We start from the raw sequence: 11,648 nt of genomic DNA on the forward strand, positions 1-11,648 counted from the left end.
ACCAAACCTCAAGGAACGAGTACACATCATTCCTTAACATCAGGCACAGAAATCCCACACGACCATCACAAAGAGACTCAACATTCCATATACAGTAGCTGTGTCAGAGGACTGACACGTTTTCATGAGATAAGCACTTCCTCTCCTCAAGTGTCTGATGCAACACGAATGTTTTTAAAATCATCAAAAGAAAGTTAACATCAAAATCAACATTTTGGAAATGCTTCAAGAATAAATCATAAGCTACCTGTCAGACTCTGTACTTTATTCTGAGAAGTGTTAGTCCAGTTGGAAAGATGCCATCCCCACTCAACTGATCTGCATCAAGATCTCATTTCTTACCTGGCTGGGGCAGAGCTTCTCTTCCGCAGCTGTGGAATATTGACGTGTGTCTTCCTTTGCTCCCTCACAGGGGTCTCTTACACTCTCCGCCTGGTCCCCTCCATCTCTGAAGACCTTTTGCTCCATGCTGTTGGCTTTCACTTCCCTATCCAAGATCCCAGAAGCCACAGAACCTTCTGCTGTGGGGTCCACCAGCCCACACCGCCCAGGCTCACCCCCATGGTCCAAGGTCTCAGGGGTTTCTTCACGACAACTTTCCACAGGAGTCCTCTGCAGCTCCAAGGGCACTGCCCTACTCTGACTTATACGAGAGCTTGAGGCTCCAGGTTTTACATCTGGAATCGCACTTGGCTCAGGGTCAGCATGAAGCTCTTTGGAGACACTCACTGGGAGTTCAGAGTATAATTCCTGCACCTCGGCAGACATGGAGGAATCGAGTGGAACGGGCTGGGTCTCTACGCCGGATGACAGCATGGGGGCAGATGCAGATATGGAGTCAAGTCTTTTACACCAAACGGCTCACCCTGACACAAATCAAAGGAAGGGATAAAAGTTTAAAACCTTGCACGGTAGTAGAAAGCTGTCTCAGCTTAAACTGGCTAAAACAAAGGCAAAAAATTCTAACCCAAATGCCAACATTATCTGGCACCAAAAAATTCTCTGTAAGAGACTGAGTTTGAGGAAAATAAATACCTTAAACCTTTAATAGACATGTCTAATTTCAATGCAAATACTGCCTTGTGAACAATTCTTAGTATAAATCTGGATTTAAGTGAGATCTCATCAAATGTAGATGAGAATAAGACATGTCTAAGCATCCAAGGATAGACCCAATGTAAATAAGAAAATAAAGATTGTTTTTGAATTGTTTTCAGGTTGTGAACCTTGCGCGTTTTGTTCGCTGCTATATCCCTGTTGCCTGGAATAGTTGTTTCACACATAGCAGGTACTCAGAAAATATTTGCTGAATTAACACATACTGAGGGACTCTGAAGAATTCGATTCACTGACTTTTCTTCATTAAGAATTCTCTTTGGAAGAAGATATAGAGAAAAGTGCTCACTAAACACCTGAGCTGTGTCTACACAGGTTGGCACCAAACATGACTAAATCAGCTCTTGGGCAAATCCCTCCTGACTTCAACTCAGCACCTCGAGATTTTCCAAGTGCCTTCACAAACACCACTCATTTGATTCTCATAACAACCCAGTGAGCTAAGCAGGGCGGCTGTTGTCTTCCTCTTACAGGTTCTAACACCACACCTGAAGAGGGTAAAGGTGACCTGCCTAAAATATTACATGGTTAACTGAGGGAAGGAGAGGGTCACCCAGGGCTTCCACTGTGTTGGTCATGTTTCACTTCTCACATTGGGTAATGGGAACATGGGTTATTTGCTAAAATGTACATATTTAAGTAGTTCATGATACTGTATTATTAAAGTAATCAAAACAAACGCACACACAGATAGGGAATGGTACACCCAAAACCAGGGTCTCCTGGCCAGTAACTTTTCCATTTTAGTCTACCAAACGCGTGTGGTTTCCACCACAAAATCCACTTGACCTGACCAAGGCGGAAATGATAACCAAATGAGATACTGCACACTTTCGTTCTTGATGTTTTCCTTAACCCTAAACAGGAGGAGAGAGAAGATGAGAAATCTTTGGAATCTCCGAGTTCATAACAAGAATTTATCGGAAGTACCGACAGCAGATTCCTTTGGCCGAAATGTACATAGGAAAGGATGTTTCAGATGTACTCTCACCACTTCCTAATGTCCATCTTTCTCCAAAATAAACATGTTACATACAAGTAATACCCAGAGCTTGCTACTGAACTGTTTTGACTGTTAGGCTGTCTCACGACCACGATCAGATTTTTGAGCATGAGGGACTCTGCGAGATACCATGTAACTCCCTCCTTACAACCCAGCGGCCCTGGGCCCTGTCTGTTTATACCCTGATTATAGGGGAAAGTCCACCGATGGCGCTTACACAAAGGCACACGCTCTGCCTCCCCGTCAATGAGCAGCCCGCTCCTTGAGCACTCCTGGGTTGACGACTGTTCCTCCTTGACAGAAGGTCCCCTACACTGGCTTGTGCTGTCTGGACTGGAGCTGGGGCTGAGAAGGGCAGATGACAGGTCCTCTCATTCCAGACCATTCTGCCCTCCTCCTGGTTTTCCAACCTGTGGTGGCTGGTTTACTCACGTCCCTATGCTCTCATCTGCTGAGCGAGCGCCTTAGTGTTTTCAAGGAACCCTACTCAAAGGTGAAAGGACATAACGCGATACCACTAACTTAAATACAAATACTAGAAATTACAGGAAAGCAGACTGCTGGTCCATAAGGTTGAGGTAACACAGGAGGGCTGGTGAAGAAACTTGAATCCAAAGGAGAAGCAAGGAGAGATGCACTGGCGTGCAAAGGAGTGAGGTAAGACTCACAGGGGACTTTCATAAACCGTGCTGACAAAGGCATCCTTTCTGGAGCTAGTCTTCCCCTTTCTCCTCTAGCTCCTGGATTTCTAGGGGTACTTTAGATTTTAAGCCATTTTGTGTGTGTGTGTGTGTATACGTGGGGGTTAAGGGATAAAGTGAAATTGCTATTTGATGCCCCTGCTCCCAAAAGGTTGGAAGTGCTCCATTTTAATTTGGTTCAGTTTCCCTTTCCCATCGACAGATAACAATCCAGCTTTTGGTTGTCACACCACATATGTACCAAAAGAGTAACTGCAGGAAAGACTACTGTAGAAGAGAAGGTGGAGACGGGCTCCGTGGGTATCCCTGCCTGTCAGGGTGCGGGTGTTCTCAAGTTCAACCCTCGATATACCTCCCTTCCCAGGATTCACTTCTTTGATGACCTCACCTTTTCGTGCAGCTTCTCTGCTAACAGGATGACTCAAAACTGTCTCTTTAAGCACAGAGTAACCACATGATCCACAGAGCGACTCCACTCTGAGGAACATGTGCAAAAACCACACACCCACACAAAAACTTGTATACGGATGTTCGCCGCAGAACTGTTCACAAGAGCCAAAAAGTGGAAACAAATCAAAATGTCCATCAACTGATGAACGGATCAACAAAATGTGGTCTATCCACACAATGGAGTATTACTTAACTATGAAAAGAAATGATGTGCTGATTCATGACACAACATGGATGAACCCTGAAAACCTTATGTAAGTAAAAGAAGCCAGGCACAGAAGACCACATAAGATCTCACTTACATGAAATGTCCAGAGCAGGAAAATCTGGAGTCAGAAAGTGGATTAGTAACCACTTAGTGCTGGAAGAGTTGGAGAAACAGGGAGTGGCTGATGGACAGTTTTCCCTTTGGGCGCAATAAAAGTGTTCTAAAATTGATTGTGGTGATGGCTGCACAACTCAGACTATGCCAAACACCACTGAATTGTACAATTTAAGTTGATGAATTACAAGTTATATGAATTATATCTTAATAAAGCTGATTTTTTTAAAAGAAAGAAATCTGTCCCTAGCCCCAACTCTTTCTCAAGCTGTGACCTACGTTTCACTCACAAGGATGGCACCCCCCCCAAAACGTAACATGCCTAAAATAGAACCCATTCAACGCAGTGAATAATCGAGTATTGCTACATGCAAGCAGCTATGAGAAACAGGATGAGTAAGAGGCTCTCAGTAGCGTTATATGCTTATTTTTGATCCCATTGCCTCTCCTAGTAACAGCACCCGTTACCCCAGAGCTCAGACTTGAATCCCCAGACGTAACCATATCTGACCATCCACATGCCGTTCAATTAGCGCTTGTACCAATGGTCCCAACTCCAGCTGTGTCTCTAACAAATCTCACTCCTTTCCAACCCCACGGTCCAAACTCAAGATTTTGTTCTGAACACAAAATCACGCACAAATACATGCTTCCTAAGCAGATGCTTATCACAAAGAGGCAATATTGATAATCACATAAAATGGCTCAAAATATTCCTCAGGAAAAACAGTGCCATTACCTTTCCTACACTTCCATCTATGTTGTAAACTGGTGTGGACCAAAACAGAATTGTAAAGCTTGGTCACCAAAAGATAACTTCCAATATACAAAAGCCAAACGCCACAAAACTACCATCTCTTGATACGTGTGTTTGGTAGAGACACAATTATAAGACTTTTCAACCTGTAAAACAACTAGGCACATCGGCTGTCGAAGCAAAACAGACACTCCCTCCTTTTTGCAGCCTGATTCTGGTCCTCAAGTTTCTCAACAGTATGTGAAGTGGAGTCACCAAGAACAGCTAAGTGCCTCAGCTGGAACCCTCAGAGGTGAAGTCATATTTAGATGCAAGCCTAGAGCAGCAGTTTACAATTATTCTCAACTCACTAGCTCGCATCACTAAACTGTCCTCTCAACTTTCTCCCTCTATCAAGATATTGGTAATGCCACAAGACTGCAAAAACAACAGAATTCTACCATTCAAGTTCTTTAAATTTCTGAATGCAATGGAGCAATTAAAAATGATGGTACAGAAATATACCCCTCCATAGAAAGCTGCCTGAGATGTCTTATCAAGCTAGATAAATATTAGGGTTCTTTTATTTTGGAAAAATATATATCCATATAGGAAAATTGTTTTAAATACTATAAGCCAAATATTAACAGTGTTACCCTGGGTGATGGGATCATGAATGACTTATCTGCATGTTGTACTTTTTTTTTTTAACAATGAGCGTCTATCACACGTGTTAAAATTTTTTTAAAACGTTATATCTCAAGATCCAAATATGAAGCAATAAAGAATAACCGGTAAGTATACTATCCCTTTATCAGTATCTTTCCAAATGTCAGCTCTCTTCCTCAATCATAAAAGTTTTTACACTAAAGTGTTAAATAAACTTGAAGTAAGCGGAAAGAGTAACACATGCTTATAAAATGTAGACAGGGATTTATGGCTTAATCCTTACTAATGATTTATAACCAACCTACTGGGTGAAGACACAGATAATTACCTAGTTTGAGGTATAAGCAGAAAATAACCCATAAATTCACAAACAACTCTCTCCTGCTGCTATTGGCTTGTCATCTTTACCATTAACACAAATAAGAATTACATTGTTTAGGGTATGGATTTATCCCAGGGGTGGGGATGGGGGTGAAGACTAACGTTTATAAGGAGTATGCAGGGCTTCCCTGGTGGCGCAGTGGTTGAGAGTCCGCTTGCCAATGCAAGGGACACAGGCTCATGCCCCGGTCTGGGAAGATTCCACATGCCGTGGAGCGGCTTGGCCCGTGAGCCATGGCCGCTGAGCCTGTGCGTCCGGAGCCTGTGCTCCGCAACGGGAGAGGCCACAACAGTGAGAGGCCCGTGAATCGCAAAAAAAAAATAAGGAGTATGCAGTACAATTATTCCAATAAAAGAAGAAAGCCCTTTGAATTGAGAATTATCATCTCCCAGTCTTTCTGCTTCAAATGCAGAATCAGTCCTGGGAAGCAGTCTAGTTGTTGGTCTCCAAGCTGGGAGACCAGGGTCCCTATCCTGCCTCTCGCTTACTAGCTGCACGGCCTTGAGTGTGTCACTGAACTTTCCTGGGCTTGTTTTTCACATGTAAAATGGACAAATTAAACAAAATAATCGCAAAGCATTGTGTTACCCGTAAAAATCCCAAGACTCTAAATAACTTTTCTACTCCAGTTTGTTTCAGCACAGCAGACCTACAGACACCAACAAAAGTGGTTCAGAGCTCAGACTAATCCCCACTGCAAGTACTCAAGGGCAAACGAGGTAATTTAAGAACACTTTACATACGAAAAAGATAGAAAGCTGTTCTTCAGTGTGTCTTCAGGCAATTTGGAAGTGTTAATTCCCATCCCACCAAATAACAAAAGCCAAGGGGAGGATGGGGAAACTACGAATGAAGATTAACATTGCAGCTCTCAACCTCATTAGAATACGTTTTATAATACTAAAAATCTGACAAAGTGACAACTTTCGTCATTCAAACATGCCCCAAAACAAAAGTTCTGGGGGTACAAAGTTTACAGCAGTAAGCAAAAGAAGAAAAAAAATCAAACAAAGAAAACAACAGAACAGAAAGCCATGTGCCCCAATAATCCCATCTGATGGTCTCCCTTCCCTTTAATTCCAAAAGCAAAGGGGCTGCTCTTAACCAAACGAAGCAGTTAATAACACTAGGCACTACCACACTTGTGACAAGGGTCAATACTCACAATAACGACCAGGCCCTCAGAAGTTCGCCACACTCCTTTCACCTTGAGAAAGGGGCTTTCTTTTCCAAAGATTCGGACACTGTAGCCAATCCCTCCCTGAGGGAATTCGGAGAAGGGGGCCTCTTCTTGAGTAACAGATAAAGAAGAATCTTTGAAGAAGATCTCTAGACAAACTGAAAGTGGGGCAGGGAAGTCCATATACTGAACAGGGCCTGGCTCTTCCCCACGGAATGCACAAGCACAAGAAATCTCAATAGCATCAAGCACGGCTTCCCCCGTTCCTCCCTTTATCAGCATGCAGAAAAAGGATCCCTCTGTCTCCACATGGGGAGTGAAACAGTGAAAATGCTCCTGATTTCTACTGACAAAGAGTCTGCATAAAAGATTTTCATCCCTTTTTCAAAGGAAGGGGAGAAAAGAAACCATCTGTGCCACTCCAAATATACAGCAGGAAAGCGTCCTCCTCTCATAGGTCTAGAGTCTTATTTTTCTTGGGAGAGCAAGAGAAAGAAGTTGGAATCTCCATCTTGGGTGTAGGGGGGTGTGCACATCAGATAGAAGGAAGCTTTTTCGTCACTAGAGCAAGTAGGGGGAGTGGGAGAGGGCATCTCTAACCAGTCGGGAAGGAGTGATAGCTTCTGTGGACAAAGGAAAGGTTGGCTTCTCCTATCAGGTCTCCCTCTTGGAGTACAGACCTGCTTCCAAAAGCAGTCTTTTTTGCAGATTATTCTAACTGAGGCCCTCTTTGTTAATTTGGGAAGTGTGGTCGGATCTAAGACAGTACGAGTGTCTCTCTGCCCCGGGGAAATGCCTCCTCAGAAAGTGATAGGGGGTGGGGAGGGATGGGAGGAGGAGACATGCATGGAAAAATCTGTGTTTCTCTGTGGAAGATACTAGTTTCCTTTAAAAAAAAAATTAAGTAACAGTAATAGCAACAGTTTTCCAAAAGGTTACTATGTACTAAGCACTTACACAAAATTTACTTTAGCCCTTAGGACAATTCTTTGAAGAGAGTACCCAAATTAGAGATGGGAGGACTGACAAAAGGTTAAGAAATGAGTCAAGGTCACAAAGGTGGAAAGTGGGACACACGCGGCTTGCATCCATCACACTTCAAACGCCACGCTCTTCACTGTGCGAGGGAAAAGAGCTCCAGGCACACCAAGAAGCTCGGGGGCGGAGAAGCGAGGCTCCCTCTGTGGACACGACTGGGGGAGGGGAGAAAGGCTGACTAACACCATAAAGTAAATTCAGGGTCTTCCTTCCTCTGTATCAGGGTAAAGATAAAAAATAAAGAAGGGAAGATAAGTCTATCTTTTACAGGGAAGGAAGAGCCCCCTGTCACTTTTAGGCAACTTAAGTCTTCCTCTCCACCTGGGGGGCGCTGACCAAATCGAGAGAAATCTTATCCCTCCTGAAAATAAGTTCAGAATCGCCCTCTCGCACCCCGGGAGCGGGTCTCCCTCTGCTGACAAGCGCGCCGCAGCCGGAGAAGCGCGTTCGCCCACGACAAGGGGCGTCGCCCGCCCCGAGGAGAGAAGTTGGGGGTCCCCCGCCGTATCGAGGTCGAAGAGGAATCGTTCTCCCCCGCCGGAGCCATGACTCGAAGAAGCTGTTTTCCCCTCGCGACGCGGGGCCTGGTCTCCTCCCTCTCCCCGGGTCGCTCCGCGCCCGCAGCGCAGCCTGCGTTCCCTTCGGCGCCCCGAGAAGGCGGGGGGCCCGGGCTCCCCTTCAGCCTGCACCGCCCGGCGAAGGGTCCACTCAGACTGGAGTGGGGCGGGGCGGCTACGCCCGAAGCCTTCCCGCCCCCAGCCTCTTACCCTCAGGTCGGCTCCGCGGCCCGCGCTCGCCCCGCCAGCCCAGCCTCTGCAGCCACTGCCCCGTAGCCTCCAAGTCTACCTGAGCCTACGGAGCCGAGAGCCCGGGGACGCTCCGGCCGCCGCCGCCTCTTCGTCTCTATGGTCGCCCCTCACTTCCTCATCCGGGGCCCGAGCTAGCCATGCGGACTCGCCCAGGTCCCGCCCCCGCACTGCGCGCGCGCTCTCCTGGGGCGGCTCTTCCCGCGTGGAGCCTCCCGCCCTCGGCTAGCTCCAGCGGCCTCTGCCCCGCCCCTGCGGCCAGGACTCTTAAAGGGGAACACATCTTTTGACTCCGCTCCTGCTGAGCTTCAGGTCCAGTGTCTGACTCCACTGAGACCACTCTGGTCCAGTCTCTTTTCTGGCCCGAACGGCTGCAACTCTCCGGGCCTCCCGGCTTCTACCCTGGCAGCCCAAGATATCTTTTTATACCTGGAATCAGTATTTTAGATCATGTCACTCCCCTGATCCATCTCCTTTCTGGCATCTTGTTTTAATTTCTTCATAGCTTTAACAGTAGCCAAAATTGCTATTTCATGTTTATCGACTTGTTTATCATCTGTCCCTCGCGCCCTTGTCTGTTTTGTTCATCATTCTTTGCTCAGTACCTAGAGCAGTGTCCTGCACAAGCAGGCACTCAACAGATATTTGAAGGAAGGAAAAGAGCGTTTATTCAAGAGGGAATTGAGACGGTCCAGAGAATGCAATCAATCCCCAAATCACACAGCCCTGTGTTAAACAGAAATCTGTTGTCTCTTGGAGCTTATCAACTTGGCTGAGTAGAGAGCTAGAGGTTTGGTGGTTTGTGGGAGATTTTAACTTTCTCCTCTCTAATTAACGTATCCTTGAACCGGTCAACATGTGGACCATTTTATCTAAGACAGTGGTTTTGCCAGCTTTAGTTAGGGCTGGAGATATACACACCTAAATGCCAACCCTATTGTTTACAGCCTGTAAGTCCATCCATCATCTATATACATACACAGTTCACATATAGGCTACCACAGATGCTACTGGGATGAATTAACTAGAAATTCACTTTAGAACATTTCTACACTTATAGTAGCCAAGTCCTCAAGTTCTTTCTCAGGCAACTACGTGCCTGTAGAAGAGGATCTGAGAAACTCAGTATTACTGGTTTGTCTTTTCCCTCAGGATCTAATATTACTGCACAGCACCATTATTGATCTCGTCTTTAAAAATGTGATATTTTGTGCAATGTGGATTTTTTTGTATTCTTTTTTTAAAAACAAAAATCACATTATTTTCATTGTTGAGTTTTTTGGCACCCCCTTAGCATTTTGTGCTCTAAATAAGGCAAGTGTCTCATTAGCCCCACCCACCACACCCTAGTTCCAGTCTTGCTCCTAGCTCTGTGTTAAGCACAAAGAGACCCCAAAGAAGCATCATATATATAATTCAATCCCCTAAAAGTCGAGAAGAGCCAATTTCCCGACAAATTCCATGCTTTTGGTGACGTTTACTTGGCACTTTAAGTTCTTCTAATTTCAAAGACTTAACATGTCCCTCACCTCACTTGGCCCTCAAACACCTTGTGAAGGAGGAGGAACACGTACTTTTTATTCCCATCTGTCAGGGGAGAAATTTGAGGAAAGAGAAGCATCCTGTGCAAAGCCACACAGCTAAAAACAGGCAATCCTCCATGTGGTTGTAGCACAGTGATTGTACATTGTAGAACGAAGGCCATTGGCTCTCCAGTCTGGGAGCTACCCCCTCCAGCCTTCCCTAACCCCTAACTTTGACCAGCTTTAGACTTTTTTGGCCACATGGCTTGTGGGATCTTAGTTCCCCCACCAGGGACTGAACCCATGCCCTCGGCAGTGAGATCATGGAGTCCTAACCACTGGACCACCAGGGAATTCCCTAGGCAATTTTTTAAAATCTCAAAACTCGTCAAGGTTTTTTACAAATTTTTGCCAAATTAAAAAGTGAAATATTTGTATTTCCAAGATACGACACACCAATTATGGACATCTCTCAGGAGATGGAATCAAATTCCCCTGAGGGCCAGAGACAGAGTCCCCTAAACTCTGGGATGGAAGGACTTCAGCTACTGAAAAACAGCCTGGGGGATCTGGGTGTGCCCCCCGAATTGGCAACATAAACATGTATTTTATATTTAACATTTTATCCTTGACAGGTTTTGCAACTGTTGCAGTCTGCTTGATTACATGTTTTTCTTTACTATTAAAAAATTACAATTAGGTCTTCCCTGGTGGCGCAGTGGTTGAGAGTCCGCCTGCCGATGCAGGGGACATGGGTTCGTGCCCGGTCCGGGAAGATCCCACATGCCGCGGAGCGGCTGGGCCCGTGAGCCATGGCCCCTGAGCCTGCGCGTCCGGAGCCTGTGCTCCACAATGGGAGAGGCCGCAACAGTGAGAGGCCCGCGTACCGCAAACATAAATAAATAAATAAATTACAATTATTTAAGAGTTAACTTCCGAATCGAATCCTTCACTCACTCCCTAGTCCTTCTGTGGTATGTGATGCTTTTTTTATTTCAACATTCAGAAAATTTCTGAAAACGGTTGGTCAATTAGATGGAGCTGGCAACTTGCCAGCAGCCCTTGGCCAGCTTCAGGCACTGCCCACACAGCTCTGATTTTTAACTCGAGAAGAGAAAGATGTCCCAACAGATAAGGGCTTAGGCTGAACCCTTGGGTGAGACACGAGGATGCTGGTTAAACGCTCAGCCTTCGGAGCCAAGTTGGACTCCACTGGGTCAAGATCTGTCCTTGAAGGAGTTTGGTGTCCTCAGCCTGTTCCCCTGTCTGTGAAATGAGATAGTATATGCCACCTAAAAGAGATGTGACGATTACATAAGAATGTCTGTGACAGCTCTGGTAGCTATTGTTAACAACCAGAGAAGCATGGAACACCACTTGGGGTTTGGAAGGATTTGAAAAGCCCCTCAAGTGGATACTTCCCAGCAGGGGCCATCGCACGTGCTTAGCCCTTTGCATTTTACAAAAGTTCTCCCAGAAACTCTATTTTGTGCCTCTCAGTAGCCGTGAGAGGCCTGGTGAGGGTCCATAACATCGTTTACAGATCCGGGGACATTCGCCCGAGTTTGCCCTGTTGAGGAAATCACTAGGTCGGAAGAGAACCGCTTGTGCTCGGATCTATTTCGGAACGTCTGGAGAAAAAGGATTTCCTTTCCCGGGACTACGGCCCTCAGGCTCGGGAGCGGGAAACGCAGGTGGGCAGCCCGACCTACAGGCCTCACG

The 11,648-nt window shown here is 45.9% G+C and overlaps 1 protein-coding gene across 7 annotated transcripts in view; it reads right to left on the reverse strand.

The window, feature by feature from the left end:
- PRR14L (proline rich 14 like) overlaps nt 1-8,511 on the reverse strand; it is a 57,089-nt gene extending 48,578 nt beyond the window's left edge. For 5 of the 7 annotated variants that reach the window (XR_003006289.1, XM_024768037.1, XM_024768041.1 and 2 more), the window contains exons 1-2: nt 8,365-8,503; nt 343-866 (exon numbers count right to left, since the gene is read on the reverse strand). Coding sequence is in view for 5 of the 7 variants with exons in the window: in XM_024768037.1 (XP_024623805.1) it covers nt 343-816 (474 nt within the window). In the remaining 2 variants the exon portion in view is untranslated. Of the gene's footprint in view, nt 1-342; nt 867-8,364 lie in introns of all 7 variants that reach the window. The other 2 variants (XM_024768036.1, XM_024768042.1) reach the window with 2 other exon arrangements.
- Between the last annotated feature and the right edge of the window lie 3,137 nt (nt 8,512-11,648).

The sequence above is a fragment of the Neophocaena asiaeorientalis genome, unplaced genomic scaffold, assembly GCF_003031525.2.
Source record: "Neophocaena asiaeorientalis asiaeorientalis breed wild unplaced genomic scaffold, Neophocaena_asiaeorientalis_V1.1 scaffold828, whole genome shotgun sequence".
NCBI lineage: Eukaryota > Metazoa > Chordata > Mammalia > Artiodactyla > Phocoenidae > Neophocaena > Neophocaena asiaeorientalis.